The sequence below is a fragment of the Dunckerocampus dactyliophorus genome, chromosome 1 (genome assembly GCF_027744805.1).
Source record: "Dunckerocampus dactyliophorus isolate RoL2022-P2 chromosome 1, RoL_Ddac_1.1, whole genome shotgun sequence".
NCBI classification, from domain to species: Eukaryota; Metazoa; Chordata; class Actinopteri; order Syngnathiformes; family Syngnathidae; genus Dunckerocampus; species Dunckerocampus dactyliophorus.
Genome location: NC_072819.1, coordinates 10,739,976 through 10,758,998, shown reverse-complemented (window position 1 = coordinate 10,758,998; position 19,023 = coordinate 10,739,976). Strand labels below are relative to the sequence as shown.

General features: G+C 41.5%; 1 protein-coding gene across 5 annotated transcripts in view; it reads right to left on the bottom strand.

Moving 5' to 3' along the window:
* The window catches only part of LOC129187626 (growth hormone receptor-like), a 32,382-nt gene extending 13,844 nt beyond the window's left edge, over positions 1-18,538 (bottom strand). For 2 of the 5 annotated variants that reach the window (XM_054787173.1, XM_054787182.1), the window contains exons 1-4: positions 18,475-18,538; positions 11,409-11,671; positions 8,628-8,766; positions 8,328-8,497 (exon numbers count right to left, since the gene is read on the bottom strand). In XM_054787173.1, the coding sequence (XP_054643148.1) occupies positions 8,328-8,497; positions 8,628-8,766; positions 11,409-11,646 (547 nt within the window). In that variant the 5' untranslated portion in view covers positions 11,647-11,671; positions 18,475-18,538. Of the gene's footprint in view, positions 1-8,327; positions 8,498-8,602; positions 8,767-11,408; positions 11,672-18,474 lie in introns of those variants that run through there. The other 3 variants (XM_054787192.1, XM_054787201.1, XM_054787210.1) reach the window with 3 other exon arrangements.
* Positions 18,539-19,023: the final 485 nt, after the last annotated feature.

The following is a 19,023-nucleotide window of genomic DNA, read 5'->3' as shown; positions in this document are numbered from 1 at the left end:
GAATTTTGTTATTTTTAAAAATTCCCACCAAGCTGTCAGAGTGTTGCTTATATTTATACTTTTAAAACAATTATTTTTTCGGAGGATTTGGCTAATGAAGGGCAGGTTACAAATTGGGATTTCGTGGCTAAGTGATTGTTCTATGTCTAGCCATAAATAATCCAATGGGTTAGGGTTGATCCATTTTAAGATATACTGTAACCTGTTTGCAAGGAAGTAGTTGGAGAAGTTTGGGAGTTCTAAGCCCCCATATTCTTTAGATTTTTGTAATGTTTTGAGACTTATTCGTGCTGGCTTATTTTTCCAAAGAAATTTATTTATATATGAGTCTAATGACTTGAACCAAATTATAGATGGTTTAGTGGGGATCATGGAAAATAGATAATTAACCTTTGGTAAAATCATCATTTTCACGGTGGATACTCTGCCTGTAAGTGAGATGGGCAAGGTTCTCCAACGTGCAAGATCATCCTCTATTGACTTCAATAGTGGAGTATAATTCAAGCGGATCAGGTCTGACAGGTTGGAGGAAATGTTAATACCCAAATACTTAATGTTCCCTGAACACAGTGGTATAGAGGGGGTGCTCTGGAAACCAAAGTTAATGGGCAGTACTGTGGATTTAGACCAGTTAATGGAGTAATCTGAGAAGGTGCTATAATTGTTAATGAGTGAGATAGATTCGTGAAGTGAAGAATGTGAATTATCCAGGAAGAGTAATACATCATCAGCATAAAGGCTTATCTTATGATGAACATTTGTGGTGTGGATCCCTTTAATATTTATATGTTGTCGAATTGCAGCTGCAAGAGGTTCGATAAAGATAGCAAATAGTGAGGGAGAGAGTGGACACCCTTGCCTAGTACCTCTTTGTAAAGTAAATTCTGGAGAGATGTGATTGTTGGTCCGAACAGAGGCCTTCGGGGTGTTGTATAGTATTTTAATCCATGTTCTGAATGAGTCTCCAAAGCCAAATTTATGTAGTGTTGCAAAGAGAAATTTCCAGTTTACTCTGTCAAATGCTTTTTCAGCATCCAATGAGACAACTGTGGTTTCTAAATTATGGATGATAGAGTAATCAATCAGATTGATTAGACGGCGTACATTGCTAGTTGAGTTTCTCCCCTTAATAAATCCTGATTGATCAGGGTGTATTATATGAGGGGTAACTTTTTCCAGCCTTATAGCTAACGCTTTGCATATTATTTTAAGATCTGCATTAATCAGTGAAATTGGACGATAACTGGAAGGTAGTGTTGGGTCCTTATCCGGTTTCAGCAGGAGACTGATTGTAGCTGAGTTCATGGTTGGAGGCAAGCATGAACTGTCTTTAATTTCTAAAACCATTCTAAGAAATATTGGAGATAGTAATGGCCAGAATGTTTTATAAAACTCGGCAGGGAAACCGTCAGGTCCTGGTGCTTTATTATTCGGCAACCGGTGTAGAGCGTTATGGAGTTCTATGAATGAAATGGGTACATCTAAGTTGGTCACCTGTTCGTCATTTAATTTTGGTAATTCTATGTTGTTGAGAAATGTTTCGATATCTGGGAGAGATGGTTTATTCTGAGGTGTATATAGATTTTTATAAAAGCTCCTAAAGACAGAATTAATTTCTTCCGGGAGGTGAGTGATGTGACCTCCTGAGTTTCTAATGGAGGAGATAGAGCTTTTTTCTTTATTGACTTTTAGCTGGTTAGCTAAGTATTTTCCGTGTTTATTGCCATGCTCAAACTTTTCCAAACGTAGTCTCTGCAGTTGGAACTGAATTTTCTTGTCAGTAATTTCTTTTAAGTCTAGTTTCAGTTTCCTTAGGTTACTTAGGATATGCTCATCCTTTGAGTCAGCATGAGCGGTTTCGAGGAGTTGGATTTTTTTCTCCAACTCTGATTCTAGTAATCTCTCTTTCTTTTTCTTATATGATGAATATGAAATGGTTTTTCCGCGCATTACTGCTTTTGCTGCCTCCCACAGAATACTAGCCGAAACACCGGGTTGGTCATTGAAGTCTAAAAACATTGTCCACTCTCTTTCAAAGTATTTTAGGAAGTCTGAGTCTTTTAGTAATGATGTATTTAATCTCCAGCATCTAGTAGGAGTGCTCATTGTTTGGTTAGTGAGAAAAAGAGAGACTGGGGCGTGGTCACTAATGGTGATAGGGTGTATGTGAATGTTTGAGATGTCTGATATGACTGAGTTGCTTGTCAAAAAGTAGTCAATACGAGAGTAGGTGTGGTGCACTGGTGAGAAATAGGTATATTCCCTGTGAGTAGGGTGATAAGAGCGCCAAGCATCACAAAGACCAAAATCATTCATGTATTTCTTCAGTATCGATGTTGATTGAGACTCACGATGTCTCCCAGCTGGGCTAGACCTGTCCACTTCTGGGTTAAATACTAAGTTGAGGTCCCCTCCCAAGATCATATTTGTATCCAAATGTGCAGAGAGAGAAGAAAAGAAGGCATGAAAGAAGGAGGGGTCGTCAACATTCGGACCATATATGTTGGCAATGCAGAAATGTACATTATCAACAGATATGTTCATAATTATATATCTCCCTTCTGTGTCTGTAATAGTGTTGTGGAGTGTAAAATTCACCCTCCTGTTAATTAAAATAGCTACCCCTCTCTGTTTGGAGTTGTAACTTGCTAAATATGTGTGTGGGAACTGTGGTGAGTGAAGTGTATGGACAGCTGACTTGGACATGTGAGTCTCTTGTAATAAGACAATGTCTGCTTGGGTGTTTTTCAAATGATTAAAAATTTTTTGTCTTTTTTCTATCGACCCAACTCCCCTGACATTCCAAGTGACAAACTGTAGTGAGTTCATCCTACACTAGCTTTTGGTGATGTGTGTGTAAACAAGATCAAATGCAAAGTATGTGTACCTGGAAGTAAAATTAATGGGAGTATATACAGTACATAATGTATGCTTAATTTGTACATAGGCAAAGTGTAACATAGTAATCCTGAATGAGCTAAGACGACTAAAGTGAGGACGTGATGTGGGTTTATGCATAAGTGAGATGAGCGTGCTTGTGAGTAGTTGTGATATCCGTATCAATAGTGGAATATGATGTGTATGTGTAGAAGAATGCGTGCACGTGTGTGTATTTGTGTGAATAGCTTGAATTTGGTTGGGATTGGACTTTGAGGGTGTATGATGTCACTGTGAGGAGATGCTGATTGAAGGAGACAGCTGGCAGACAAGAGGATATGTGACAATATGAGGAGGGGAGAAAACGTGAGACAGAGGGGGGAATAGAAGAGGAAGAAATAGAAGAAGAAAAAAAAGGACAAAAAAAGAAGAAAGGCTGTGCATACATACAGTGGGATAGAGAGAGAAAAAAAAACGGGGGGAGGGGTAAAGTGGAAACAGACAGTAACATTGTAAACGCTACAAGTGTGCGCGCTGCGAGATAGAAAGAAAAGTTACCTGGTTGAGATAGATCATTAGTTACCATATCAATACAGCCACGGTGTTACTTCCCGGTCGCGGTAAAGTTGTCCATTAACGAAGAGTTTATCCACCGTGATGACAGCTCGGCATCCCTCGTTGATGAACTTCCTCCGAACAGGGAATAGGCGTCGGCGCCTGTCGAGGATTTCTCGGGGGAATTGATCGTTGACGCTGAAGTCCGTCCCCTTCAGCTCCCGACCTCGGCCCTTCACCTGTTCCTTCTGCTTGAAATGTTCAAATTTCGCCACGATGGGTCTCGGCCTACGGTTCTCTGGCTTCTTGGCTCCCAAGCGGTGAACGCGATGAAAAGTGATGTTTTGGATGGCGTCCGCTGGGAGTTTGAGTTGTTGCGCCATGAAGGCCCTCACCGCTTCTTCCGGGTCCTCCTCAGATTTTTCGGGAATTCCCGCGAAGACCAGATTGTCCCTCATGCTCCGGGCCTGGAGGTCTAGAATCGTCTCCTTCATGGTCTTGTTTTCCTGGACGAGTTGTGAAACTCCGTCGGTGAGGGACTTCACCGACTCGCGGAGGGTGGCGTTCTCCGTAACCAAGGAGACGATCTGGTTTTGGCTGAATTCCAGAGATTCACGGATGGCCTGGAATTCTTTGTGAAGTACCTCGACGAGAGCGAGGCGGCCGTCCAGGCAAATCAGCCTCTTGTCGATGGACTCAAGGATGTCTTTGATGTCAGTGCCTGGCGGAGATATTCCTCCAGGTGAGTCTTCTGGACGGCTCCGTTTGGGGTTTGGTGTCTTCGGTGATTTTCCCATAACTACACGTTCGAAGCACCCGTCGATGTACTCCTCCAGATCTTCCAGTTTGGGTTGGTTAGGCGTCTAAGGTGTTTAATTTGCTGGTTTTGTGTCGAGATACTTTGCGGATGTTTTAATAGTTGATTGTTTGTCTTTTTTTTTCCGAGCGCTATGTTCCGCTTGTCTGTATTCCGCGCGTCACGCACACTCTCGCGAGATTACAGCGTCACGTCACGTCACCACAGCCTCTCCTCTCAAAGTTAGTGGCTCCACTGGCTTTTTAAGCATGACTGAGACTACCCTTCGACGCCAGATTGTACCTTCACGTTCACCTGCTCTCCGCCGACTAATATTGAATTTGTTTGATGATATGAAACATTTAAGTGTGACAAAACATGCAAAAAAAAAAGAAATCAGGAAGGGGGCAAGCACTTTTTCACACCACTGTACTGTACACTAGGTCCCCTACTAACGAACATCCGACGTGCGAACACTCGTAGATACAAACACAAGCCGACTGGTCTATTTTTTCATGTGTTTTGCCTTATAAGCCTATAATTATTTATATTTAAGTCCATATTTCACATGCTTGACCAGTAGAGGGGACTGTGACACTGCTAATGGGACCAACAGGCAATTAAGACCAGTGGGAGGAGACTAAAGAAAAGCTAAATTTTAGCTGTACATGCAACCAGGCACAGCTTGTGATTAAAGTTTATGAAGAGTTAATAGGCCTGCTTAATTCTACACCACCCACAGAACACTACCTCTTTTAGAAGAGTCTAACGACGACGATTTGTCCTTTTTTTCAATATCTCCGCCTCCTCCACCACCACAACAACGTATGCTCGACCACACCTCTTCAAAGGTAAATAACATTTATCATTACGTATTATTATATCACTTTTATTATTGTTTTTTTCATTAATTATCCTGGTTTAATATTACTGCTGCAGCCAAACCCATATTTACATACATACACATATACTGTATATGTATACACGTACATGTAGTACCTATATCATTGGTAATATTACCTTTTCCCCTACTTAAGAACAATTCGACATAAGAACGGTCGTCTGGAACCAATTGTGTTCGTTAGTTGGGGACTTAGTGTATATGCTATATAAATACATATATAGCTTTATTTATGCACATATTTACAATTACAATATTTACAATTAGTTTGAAAACAATTAAAAATATCATAAAAAAATTTCTCTGCACTTTATTTTGATAAACATGCACTGGAAACGCCTGTCTGCCCTGTTGGCACTTGCACATGTGACCAGATAAAAAAGTAGGCGGCCCGTCTTGCGTGTTGACGTTCACTTTGTTCCTCATTATAGTGACAATGAAAAATAGTCCGTATTTGTATTACTCTAAAACAGGCATCAAATTAAATTTAGATTTGTGTCAAATAGTACAACATAGTACATAGTGCTAAAATAAATAAGCTAATAAAAATATTTCAAAAGTCATACAAATTATTTGTCATAATAAAAAAAATAATAATGCAGACGCAGCAGTCTCACGACAGCGGCGGCAGTCCGCAGTCCGACCTTCCATGCAGCCCACAACCACAGCTTCAAAAAAATCCTCGGTGAAACCCTGTATTTACTGTAGCTTGTTAGGTTCTGTTGCTAGTGAACAATGGCAGTTGAAGAGAGAAGGGGTGGGTTCTGGAGCTGAATCTAATCTAGTAATTACAAGTAACTTTTTTTTGTGCTTAAGTGTTTCTTTAGTGTGGTGAAGTTAATATATGATGGTAAGTCGTTACTGGAATTACAACAGGCAAGGTGGATTATGAATTATGTATTATGAGAAACACCTTCTCCAACAGCTAGCCGGCACGACCCAGCGGCTTACAGAGAAAGGACCCTTGTAGTGTTGATTTCCGCTTCACAGTGAGGTGGCTGGGGCCCCACAACAGACACAAGTGCGGTTGTCCCGCTATCCCGTGACTCGATGATCATTGTCATTCATTAGCGTTAGTAGTAGCTATCCATTTAATAATTAAAAATGTGTTTAATAAATGTGTGAGACATATTTAGGGCTGAAATCTGGATTGTGTATTTACTACTCAGCTTGTTAGCTTCTGTCGCGAGTGTACAATGGCATTTGACGTGAGAAGGGGAGAGTTCGAGGAGGGTTCTGGTTCTAATCAAATAATTCCAACAGTCACTTTTATTGTAAATGTTGATCCAAAATCAGAGGAGAAAGTCAAGCTAGCTAGGGTTCGGAGCAGTAGGAGCGAGATGTGTGTAAAAATAGACATTTTTACGAGAATCTCAATTACTCGCCGATTTTCGCTATTCATTGGTCGATGTGAAACGTAGCTCCTACAAAAAGCGGGGAGCTACTGTCATGGGTTGTGAAAGAAGTCATTTCAATACCGGTTTTGGGAGGCATCCAGTTTGTCTCATGAGCAGGATTTTTGGATTTGACAAAATGGTAAGCAAATGAATTATTGTTAAGTGTTAACATGTCAAACACATGATGTGAAGAAATGATCAGCTGTGGGAGACAGGTTTAGGTTCATCATCCAATTCTGGATAAACTAACTCAGCGGCAAGATATCTATCGCTATAACAAAAGCTATCCGTTCAATTGTAGTGGCTAGTTATGTAGGAAAAAAGTGAAGGGCTTTGTTTCGCGTCATGAACTCCACTATAGAAATGCATGTTTTTCGACTCTTCCCTTTCTAAAACTATTATTTCATTAAGAACTGGAAAACGTGCCTGTTGCTGAAAGATTTTTCACATGTTGCCTTAACTTCGGCTGCATTTCCATTTGCATACTCATTTTCATTTCTTGTATTTTGGGATGTTTGATAGCAAATGCTACCTGGACGTAATACAAGTATGTGTCTAATGAACGCAACATAGCTATTTTGGCTGACGTATTACTTACTTTTGTACACAACTATTGAGGAATTGTGTGCAATTATCTTTATAGCCATATTGAATTGAATTGTGAACGATTTGTCCATCCATCCATTTTCTATACCGCTTCATCCTCATTAGGGTCGCGGGGGCATCCTGGAGCCTATCCCAGCTGACTTCGGGCGACAGGCGGGGTACACCCTGGACTGGTCGCCAGCCAATCGCAGGGCACATATAGACAAACAACCATTCACACTCACATTCATACCTATGGACAATTTAGAGTCGCCAATTAACCTCACCTGCATGTTTTTGGGAATGTGGGAGGAAGCCGGAGTGCCCGGAGAAAACCCACGCGCACACGGGGAGAACATGCAAACTCCACACAGAAATGCCCAGGGGAGAATCGAACCCAGGTCTTCCTGTATTGGCCAACGTGCTAACCACTAGACCACCGTGCGGCCCTGAATGATTTGTGAATGATATAAACAATTGATTCATCTAATTACCTGTAAAATTTGAAACTGTGAATGTGAAATATGAATCATTAGTACTTAGTATTGTAGTTTAAAAGTTTACTGGTTAGATTTTATACATATATTAAATGTTATATAGTAAGAGATATATCATCTCGACTTATAACTTGCGGGCTGACAAAGTGTGTGCACCGGGTTATACATGTACAATGTACATAAATACTCATATTTATTAACATTAAACATAAAAAAAAACAAAACTATGTTATAAATCAAAGGTATTATTATTATTACAAGAGGTCCTCGGTCTACGTACGATTTTCTTTCCTACGACGGCGTCTTTAGTCAAGTTTTAGTGTGAATGATCTCTACATGAACGCTAAGCTACTCACACTTTACACAGAACACATGAAGGACATAAACCTTCTAAGATGACACCATGAATCAGACTATTATATTCAGTAATGACCTGCTGCAATTTCCGATGGGTTGACAAGCTGAGTGAGTTGGGTTAGCGCGTGATTGGCTCCTGCCAAAGAAGGAGTTACTGTTTCTTCACTGACTTGCGAGCGGCACAGTATTTAAACCATTAGGAGGTCTGAAGTATAGGAGACGCCACGAGATTAGAACATAGTCATAAATTAGCTGCACTGCTGTATAACCTGCAGCGTTCAAAGTTAAAGAAAGAAGCAGCGGCTTACACACTGTAAATTTCGGTGCATTTAGTTGACAGTGAGACATTTAATTGTACTTACCAATCTCAGCCACGTCCAGGCAGTGCTCCTGTGAGGTGAAGTTTTGGCGGGGCGTCACCGCAGTGACGTTCATGCAGTAATAGTTCCATATGGATGTGTGGCTACTGTCAAAATGGCAGCTGTGGGCACCCGCGCTCACATAGTCCGGACACTCGCGTTTGGGCCCTTTGCTGCATGTAACAAAGAATCAATCACAACAATGTCATCCATGAAGTAATTTCATTACAGCCCCCAGGGGAGTCATCAAAGGTGCGTAATTAATTATTTCCATTTACAAAGATAACAGCAGCTTGTTCATACTCTTTGGAATAGGTGAGCACGTAGGAGATGTCCTCGCCATCCGTCAGGTTGGTGAGCGGATACCACCAGCAGGTGAACACCTCCATGTTGGGAGAGCGGCAGTAGTAGATGTGAGGCCTGGTTGTCACAGCAACCTCACCTGCAGGGAGTTGTGAGGTGAGTGCACACATACGTACAGAATGCACGTGTATACATTGTCATTAACCAGGAGGTTCATTATTCAAATGATAGTTTAGCTTACGCTTGCTAAATAACCACACAAGCTCACGCAACATTAACAATGTAGCAGTCACGCCTCGTCAAACACACATGCACGACGGCCCATGACTGGGATTTTGAGTAGATGGGCAAAATTGATTCACGTCTGCAGGAGGTCAGAACATCGCAGCCAATATAAACAAATACACATCAACGAGCCAAGGAGGCAGAAGGGAGGCATGGCGTTTGAGGAAAGTGTGCTTTTCCTTTTTGTGAAAAATATCCATGGCGTTCATCTACCTGTTTATATTTACTGCAAAACAAATGTCAGTGAAGTCGACCATCAACTATACAGGAGTATAACAATCTTAGGCCATCATCAGTTTGTTGTTTGCCCATAGTAAAATAGTACAAACACAAATTTCAGTTAATGGTGAATACTCTCTGATTGGTTGACTCACATCAGTATAAGTGGTTGTTGTCACAAACTAAAAATAGCCGTAGATCTGACATTGGAAATCAGTGGAAAAAACAGCCCCGTTGCTCAGTGGTGCGCAGTCAGGGCCAGCAAAGCCCGATCTGCTGGCCTAACCACTAACAGAAGCACTGAACAACATTTTCAACTTCAACTCTAGTATTTGTTCATTTAGTAGCGTTTCTTGGCTGCACTGCTTCCAGTAGCATATGTGTGGGTTAGACATGTTTGTCCAATCAGATTTCAGCTTCTATGCGTTACCGTATCAATGTAATTGGCCCAGCGCTTTCAGAATCAGGAGTGCTGGCCAATGTCACATACACACTATTAGCAATGGGGATGTTTTTTTCGCCAACCAGACTTCTGATTGCCTTCGCACGGCCAGCTAGCCAGCCCACTGTGACATCAGAACTTTGATTGGCTGGTCAGAGCAAAACTGTTCAACAAGCCAAGTTATGCCGACAATGGATGACTGGGGAAGAAATTGACATCTCTGGTGAGCAGATGTACTGTAGTGAAACGTTGTATGGTTTTTGTCACGTTATTAGATAAATATTGATTCATTAATAATAAATAAATATTGATTAATTAATAAATATTATGGCGACCAATTCCACTTTGTAACACTTAAGTCAAAGAGATCCATGTTGACAATTTAGCGACATGGTTGCTATATTTAATGAGCAGGGGTGCGCATTAAAAGTGAAAGACGGGAAGTGTTTCTTGCGTCATGCATTTGACAAAGTATCCACCACGCAGGCGAGCGGGAGTGGAGCTCCACCTTTGTATTGTGCAGAAGTAAAGCTGCACAAACCCCTCCACAATGCAACCAAACCCCTGACCAGCGACAGAGCCAAGAAGGCAGTGTCACGAGTGTGTGGCGGCTGTCAAGTGCTTGACCCCCAGTATGCAGAGATGAGGCGATGGTGTGCCAAAAAATAAAACGTTTTTAATAGTTCAGATGCTCAAAAATCAGACATGGGAACAAAACGCGACAGAGAGGAAAGCTCTGTGGGAAAAAACTGACAGGTACATTCCAAGGCACAGGTAAGTAGGTAGTCTAAGTTATCGCACGAGTGACAAACTCAATGAGCCAGCGCCGTATGTATGACGACGCTGGCCTTTTAACAGCCACTAATTGGCGACAGCTGCGCGGGCACCAGAAGTGAAGCACCTGCCTCTTCCACCGAGCAGGAAGCACAGCTTGCCAAAATAACAGCGCAAGACAGGAAGCGCTAGCTCCTGTCCTGCGAAACGTGACAGGCAGAGCTTGGACATATTCCCATCTGGCAACACCTCGCCTTCCTCGAAACGCCTTTGAGTGTCCAAAGTGTGGCCCAAGGTCAGTTTGTTTTCATTGACGTTGACATAACCCCAAATCTGCCTTTCTCCAAAACATGCGAGCGAGAATGAATGCGAGCGACGTTAACAATACTACTGCTACATTTGTTGGCCCTTTGGGTCTTACATTTTATGACCACAAAAGCGGTCAACCATGTAAGTCGACGTCAGCTTAAAGCTGCACTTTGCAGCGGTTTCGAGGGCGCTGGCGTTCGAATGACTTGCAAGCATCATATCCCGCCCTCTTCCTGGTCCGACCATGTAAGCTACGCCCCACTAATACGCACGCAACAAAAGGATAATGTCACGTTACAAAAGCGCTGTTAGGAAAGGTGTATGATTTCCCTCACCGGTTCAACAGGAATATAGCAACCACCAGGATTTAAAAAGAGATTTTTAAAGGATGCACATTTGCGCGAGACAGCCATGATTGGCAGGCTGAACGCCAATTTCCTTACTCGTGACGAACGGCAATTTTTATAAAGCTAAGATGTGGGAGTTTGTCTAGACAGCTTATTATATATGCACCTGGCATTTTTAATGCACAAAATGTATCAAAGTGGGCCCCCGCATCCTTTAAATTTTCAGTGTGCAGCCCTAGGTGGAAAAAGTTTGGGCACTCCTTCTCTGGAATTATAATGGCAACGCTTGTCTGTTGTCATTCGTGAACCGGTTTGAAGCAGCGAGTGACTGTGAGATAGACTTGCGAAGAATAAGTCCACAGTGTGACAAACAAAACACTGTGTTGACGACGTGCTGGGACTCACCTTCAGCTTGACGCTCTTCGGCTTCTTTGTACGTTTGCTGGACTCTGTTGCAGCCCCCTGGGGCGGGAAGTAGGCAGAGCAGAAGCCACAGCATCCCACCACCGTTGCGCAATCTGTCAACCGTCACAAACAACATCGACTGCTCCAATCTCTGTGGGAAAAGTCGCCAACAGCAACATGTGAGCGTCCTCCAGTCATGAGACATATCACAAGGACGCGCACCCCTCCTCGTCCCCATGGCCCATTTGTATGGGAGTGTTCAGCTGCGAATATTAAATCAGTGTCACAGTATAATGTAAAACAACAAGTAGACCCTTCCAGGGAACGTCTCAACCCTATATCAGTCGATGAAGTCCATCTGAATGAAGACATCATTAAAAACATTGTGAGGAATTAATTTGTGTGTCAATCCAAGTGGTCTTTTGGTGTTAAAGCCTTAAATTATGGTTGTGGTTTAATTGATTTGAACATGCATAAAAGTTACATCTGTTTTATATCAATTGCAATGCATTTGTTCACTTGCTGTATTCCAAATGCACTCTTTGCCGGTTTAAAATACATAGGAAAATGGTAAGGCAATGTAATAATGTGGTAAAATAGTAGTCAAACTTCTTGTCACCGTAACTACTTCATACGGCAATCATAATAAATAATAAGTATAAAATAGACAAAACAGAACACAGTTGGATAATGAGTGTATGTTCTCTATGGATTTTCCTAACTGATCTTTTTTACAGTACATTGAGCGAGTGGAGTTTGCTTTTATGTTTAATTCCCCATATCTCCAAACAATAAGTTAGATATGGTAAAACCAGAGGGCAATAGAGTGTATGGAGTGATTTTTGAGCGAGGACGAATTTTGCGTTATTCAATATTGATGTATTTCTCGCCACTTTATGTTGTGTATTTTTAATGTGAGATTTCCAGCTCATCTTTTCATCTATTATGACCCCCAGAAATGTATTTCCGTTCACCCTTTCAATGTCCACGTCATCAATTTATATTTGCATGTATCCTTTCTGCTATTACCATATTACCAAATAGCCTTAGCTTAGTTTTACTTTCACTTTTACTTTTTTAGTTCAGGGATAATCTGTTTTCGTCAAACCATCCTTTTAGTATGTCATTTCATCTGTGATTTTTTTTTTTAAAATTAGCTCTTGTGTACTTTCTCCACAACAAAAGGCAGTAGTAACTTTACAGATGTCATTTATATAGGTTCAACAGTTTTGGTCCCAGTATTGACCCCTGGGGTACACCGCACAATATATTTAAACGTAAATTACATTCAAATTTGAGCAAGAAAGGCATTTCAAGATATCACTAGTGGCTTGGGTCTACTTTCAGCCCTAAATTCTTCATCCTTTAAAGGAAAACTGCACTATTTTTGGAATTTTGCTCATCAGCCGCAATTCTTCCACGTGTCTTTCCTTTTTCTGTGAGTTGTAGACAGAGAAAAACATGAAGGAGCTAACAATGCACGTCATGGGACACACCTATTTCAACTATAAAGCCCTCTAAAAAACCTCCAACAACATTTTATGTTTTTATATACATGCTGTGCCCATGCAGTAATAGGTGCTTTTATGATAATATGTAATACCTTCAGTATTTTGCCGTATTCTGATCATTTTAAACAATACGGAAAATTCTTTCCTGGGCGCATTGATTTCACATGTACTAGCGCCACTTCCGTCAACAACAGCAGCGTCTAAGCGCGTGGCTGTTTGCTACTAATAATCATGGCAGAGTTTGTGGAAGCCGCCGCCGACGACTTCTTTTGGACAAATGAAACTTATCTTTTTGAGCCTGAATATACTGAGGATGAGCTACATGTATTAAAGTTGAGCCCGCAAGAAGAGCGAGTGAAACTTCGCAGCAGATGGGGGGCAAGTTATTACACCGGCATGACTTGGTGGTGTAAATGTAGAGCTTGCCAAGCCATGTCGACAGAAATGGAGTGTTGTTTAAAGTGAGTGTTGCGCTGCACTGAGTGGCATCCAGTGTTACTATCAATGAAAAGGTTTTATATGGGAAGGAGGACATTGCATCACAACCAACGAAGAATTGTTAGCGTTAACAAACGGTGTCGCTTGGTTTATATACAGGTCATTATCAGGTCAGACACCTGCAGTCGAAAGAAAGACGTGGTCATGTTTCACATAAGGATTGTGGATGATGGGCAAAATTCCCCCAAAAAAGTGCAGTTTTCCTTCAGTGTTAATTAAACTTTTCCTCTTGCCTAAGCTTTAAGCTCCTTACATTAATAATCTTCAGCCTACGGCATCAACTTGATGGACTTTGTGAGGTGAGCCCCAGTGGGGTCGATCACCATTGACATTCAACACCCAATTTCACTCCAACGTGGCCAACAACCAGTGTAAAACTGAACTTAACATACATGCGTGTGCAAGGTCTGAGTCTATGCAACTTGACTTCTTCCTGTGGTTGAACCGTACTGTAGTTTCAATTCTTGGACCTGGGTTCATCCCGTAACAATCTTATAACATACGCATATTTTGAAAGCTGATAAAGGGGAGATGCTGATTGTCGACTGCTTTCAAGTTCAGTAAGTCGTCATCCCTCGGACTGGCTGACTCACGTCGACATAACCAAAAATAGCCATTGTTGCACATCCACTTTCGCCCTAAGAGACCTACGGAGAATAGGCGAGAATAAAGGATTTTTGAATGTCTGGCAGTTTGTTGACATTGTGTGCAAATGGGTGCAAAAATAAAAGGACTGAAGCTTTGGAGGTAAGTGGCATTTCCTTTCTTGTTGCGGTTTGTTTTTACTGATGTTGACATAACCACAAATCTGCATTTGCAAAAACAGGTGAGTGGGAATGATGGAGTTAACAATAGTACCACTTGGGTCTTAAATTTTATGATGACAAAAGCGGTTGGCCATGTTTGTCGACGTCGGCTTAAAGCTGCCGTTTGCAGCGGTTTAGAGGGCGCTCGTGTTCAACCCAGTTGCAAACATTATATCCCGCCCTCTTCCTGGTCCGACCATGTAATCTACGCCTCACTAATACACACGCACACAACAAAAGGATAATGTTACGTTACCAAAGCACTGTTTGGAAAAGCTTTCGATTTCATTCACCGGTTCAACCGCAATATCGCAACCACCAGGATTTAAAAACTAATTTTTAAATCCTTTCGGCATGCACATTTGCACAGGACAGCCGCAATTGACAGCCTGAACGGCAATTGTCTAATTCGTCCCCAATGCCACTTTTTCACAAAGTTAACTTCTAATTGTGACAACTACAGTAATCCCTTGTTCATGTTCCAGGATCAGGTTCCAGGATTCTTGAAGTAGTAAAATATTTTTTAGTGAAAGCATAGAAAACCTGTTTATAACCTTCTAAATAACATTTCTAAATATTTAACATTATTAGAGCTCTCTAGACATGAAGTAACATCCCTGTGGTCACCTTTACACTCGTAATACTCAATATAGTACACCTAATAACAGAAAATAAAACACATAAGACATAATATAGACTCACAAACACACAACAGTGTTGCCAGGTCCGCTTATTAGAAGCGACTTTGCGGTTGTTTTTTTTTGTAAAGTCACTTGCAAATTCCCAACTTCCCTGCTTGTTTTCAGAGAACTAGTCGCTTGATTCTAACACAAGACCTGCAGCCCCTACCAACATCATTTTATTTAGCAATACAAACGTTTCATTCATTTGAACGTGGACTTTTTAGCATCAGCAGGTTGCAACAAAGATGAGCTTCACAAGTCTTGAGAAGCTTTCTGGTCTTTGCACATAAAAACTCTCGTGTGTGTCATTTCTTTGCAAGTCCATTTTATCCGGTCGAAGCCGACTGTCCCCTAACAAGCCATTAAGGACTGTCATTTTTTTAAACACGCGTGGATGTCAGTCACATGCGTTTCATTTGATAAATGAATGCAGCAACCTTACTGGCTGTCTAGTTGTTATGACAACCATCTCCACCCTCCAGTCCGACTGACAACAAGCAAAGTGTACGTCCACATCTTGACACTCCATGCTATGAAAGCTAATAACAGGTTACATAAAGACGTGCACATAGAGGACGGTGTGCGTACAAGTTTCACCTTGTTATTAATTAACAGTTTCTGCACATGGCGGCACTGTAAACTATGGCAGCCCATAACATGACCTGAAGAGGGTCAAAGTATAACCATCCAAGTGTTCTATTGTGTGTTGCCTTTATCTAACAAAAATTCAGTCTGCTTCCACGTCTCTGCTAAGGGGAGAAAAGGAAGCAAATCCACACCTGTGAAAGACGCTTTGTGCCCATAATCAGGTCTCACTGTTGGACCTGCTGCGCTTGCCACTGCAGCTCTGGTGTGTTGTAGCGTTGGTGACTTCCAGGCTGTTTCTACAAACAACTTGTGTCGTGTAACACTTGGAACTACCATGGAAAGGGACCAAGTCCCGGAGGCAAAAAGCCACATGCCGTCTTTAACTGTCAAACATCCTGCTTTTGACAGGAAGTACAAAACATCAGGTGATGGTCAATCAAACATTTAGTGGTGAAAAAGGGACACTCTCGAATTGAGACACTCAGTGGTGGTCAGTGGCAAGGACACTAGAATTGAATGGGACTGTCGAGTCGGCCGCAAATAAATGGAACAGAGGATAGTACACCATGGAGCAGAAAGTCCGCCATGATGGTGAGCAAGAGGGGTGGGCGGGGCTAGGCGGGCAACAGTGTACAATGTATTCACTGGCTCTGAGCTCAGTATAAAATATAAAATGTTATTTTATCAATACAATGAATATATATAATGATAATAATAATATTATATATATATAAATGTGTAAAAATCCATTATACTGCAGAAATGTGACCAACATGTGGATGTCAATAAAAACCTGAGCAGCAGTATGGCAGTATATATGTAGTAGTATATATGTATATATACATACATGCACACACTCCTGAACAAAATCTTAAGACCAGTTGAAAAATTGCTAGAATTTGCATTTTGCACATTTGGATCTTAATGAGGTTTTAAGTAGAGCTACAATATGCAAAAGCAAGAAGGGGGAGTGAGACAAAGAGCACTTTGAAAAAGTAATTTACTGAAAACAACAATTAAACTGATGCAGCGACGAAGCCCAAAGTGCAGATAAAAGTCTTTTGAATTAATTAATGCTGCTGTGCATCTACGACAGGGCAGTAACAATACTTCATTCTCCGACAAAAGAAAAGGAACATGCACGTGAAATAAACAGAGAGAACTGAAATGAGCGGCAGGTGCCTGGGACAAGAAATGTAAAGCACACAGACATGGAAGAGGGCATCACAGGAAGAACTATAAAATAAAAGCACAAACTAAGGCATAAGGTGGAACATAAACAAGCTGTCACGCAGGCTACCGCGCAGGTTGTGACAGGTTGCTGACCACTGGCCTAAATCATCATCATCACTGATTTGTCATTGATTCAACTAAACGCCCACAGTAACAAATTACCTTTAGGCTATATTGTGTCGAGTCCCACACAATATACACTTTGTGAGTCTTGTCCACTGTCTTGTTTATTTACAACAACCAGTGTTATAAATCTACAACATTTTTATCACGCATACCTGTCTTTGTTTTTGGGGAACTTGGACTTGGACTTTTGGGCTGTCCATTAGGGAAAGCTGAGCAGTGTGCCGAGGACATGTTTACAATGCAATGTTTCTGGATTCTGCTCACCATCATGGCGGCCAAACCCGGGCAGGGTGTATGACAGAAGTGAATTCTGACTTGACAGTCCTATTGAGACATATGCACACAATGTTCCTCTGCAGCAACAGGCTTGAGGCTGAGTAGCTAAATCGAAGGTACTGTACATTGAAGTAATTACATTTGCGCCTGTAGCACGAGTCACAGTCATATGAAGGATTTTCCTTGCGGGATCAATTCAACTCAATATCTGAGACTGTTTTTATAAGATTCAAGATTTAGCAGCTAAAATAAGAACAATAAATCGTATGGCATTTCTGTGAAGGCAAACCCCCCCTGCCACTGCTGAAAAACTTCTATGTCTTGCTAGTAGAGCACAGTACTGTCTTGCTTCCTCACAAGATCGTATCAATGAACACCATCCTCAGCCCTAAAACCACGAGTTGTACAACAAAGACACATCATTCTTACCTCCTGGCTTCAACACAGCAGCAAAACTAATTGATTATTGGACACAAAACGACAATGAATCGTCTGTCTTTACTAAACGGCTCCTCAAAGCCAACTACCAGCTAAAATGGTCTCCTTCAGATATCATGTCTTGTACTAGAACACGTTTTTTTTTGTGTCAATACAACAAAACGGACAAAGACCAAGCCTTCGGACTGGGAAAGTGTCATATAGCAGGGGTGTGCGTCAATATTCCCAAAATGCTGTCATTGTTTCTTCTGAGATTAACCGTATGGCGCCCATCTGCAAAAACACATATGGGAAACAGGCCCCCCATGGGAGCCACCAAGAAGACAAGAAAACCTCTGAGAAGACCTTGACAACACAGGATGGAGGCGTGTAACCATCCAGAAGAGATTAAATAAATATGAGAGAGGACAAGAAAAGTCTCTGAGGTCATCTACAAAGTAACCCCCCTAAAAACTCAAGATGACCCCCCACCTGGATGACCATTTGAATGTGGATTATGACAGTGTTCAAAAGATGATGTATTTATTTCATCTATCTATGCCAGCGACGTATAGTTACAGGCGGGACTACTGAAAGAAGGAGGTAAATAATTCACATACAAGTCATGGCATATACAATTTTTGTGACAATTGGAAATCATTATTACATTTATTATAATACGAGTCACTGTCATGTGACTCATGAGGCAAAACACACAGATAAAGTGTTTGAACTATTGCAGTGATGGATGGTAATTCACAAAAGGGAATGTTTTTTTTAAACAACAGCTGCCAAAAGTTCGAAAAAAATAATTAATTGCTGCTGAGCGCATTCAAACAATAAAAGCATTTGCGCATTCACCACGCATATACTCGACTGGTAATTAAGTTGAATTAAGCTGTCAGAAATGACAATGAAATGCACCCACCTTGCTGGAGAAGTGTTGTCGCTTTTCAGGTACAAATTCCTCCGTCCTAAATGCCGCTGGTGATTGCAGGGTGAACTCCCAGCAGAGCAGCGGGAGCGGCTGATGAGCGACTGTTTGTGGGCGTGTCTAGACTACTGCCCGGCCCCTAATGCGCCACCTGATTCACCAGCTGATGGTCGATCCGGCAAAGCAGGGCTGTCCAAAGTGCGGCGGGCTTTTGCGGCTTGCAGCTCCATTTTTACTGGCTCACGTGGAGTATTCTAGACAGGAAAATTGCATCTTATGGACGATGATTCTTTGAAATATTGAATGTTTAGCACACTGTTGTCCAAAGGGCGGTCTGGGGGTCATTTGCCGCCCGCAGCCCGTTTTTTGTTGGCCTTTGTCATATTCTAAAAATAAAATTCATTCAATCATTCATTTTTTATGCTGCTTATGCCGTGTATGTATATACATACATACATACAGTATATACAGTATACACTCCTGATCAAAATCTTGGATCTTAATGAGGTTTTAAGTAGAGCTACAATATGCAAAAACAAGAAG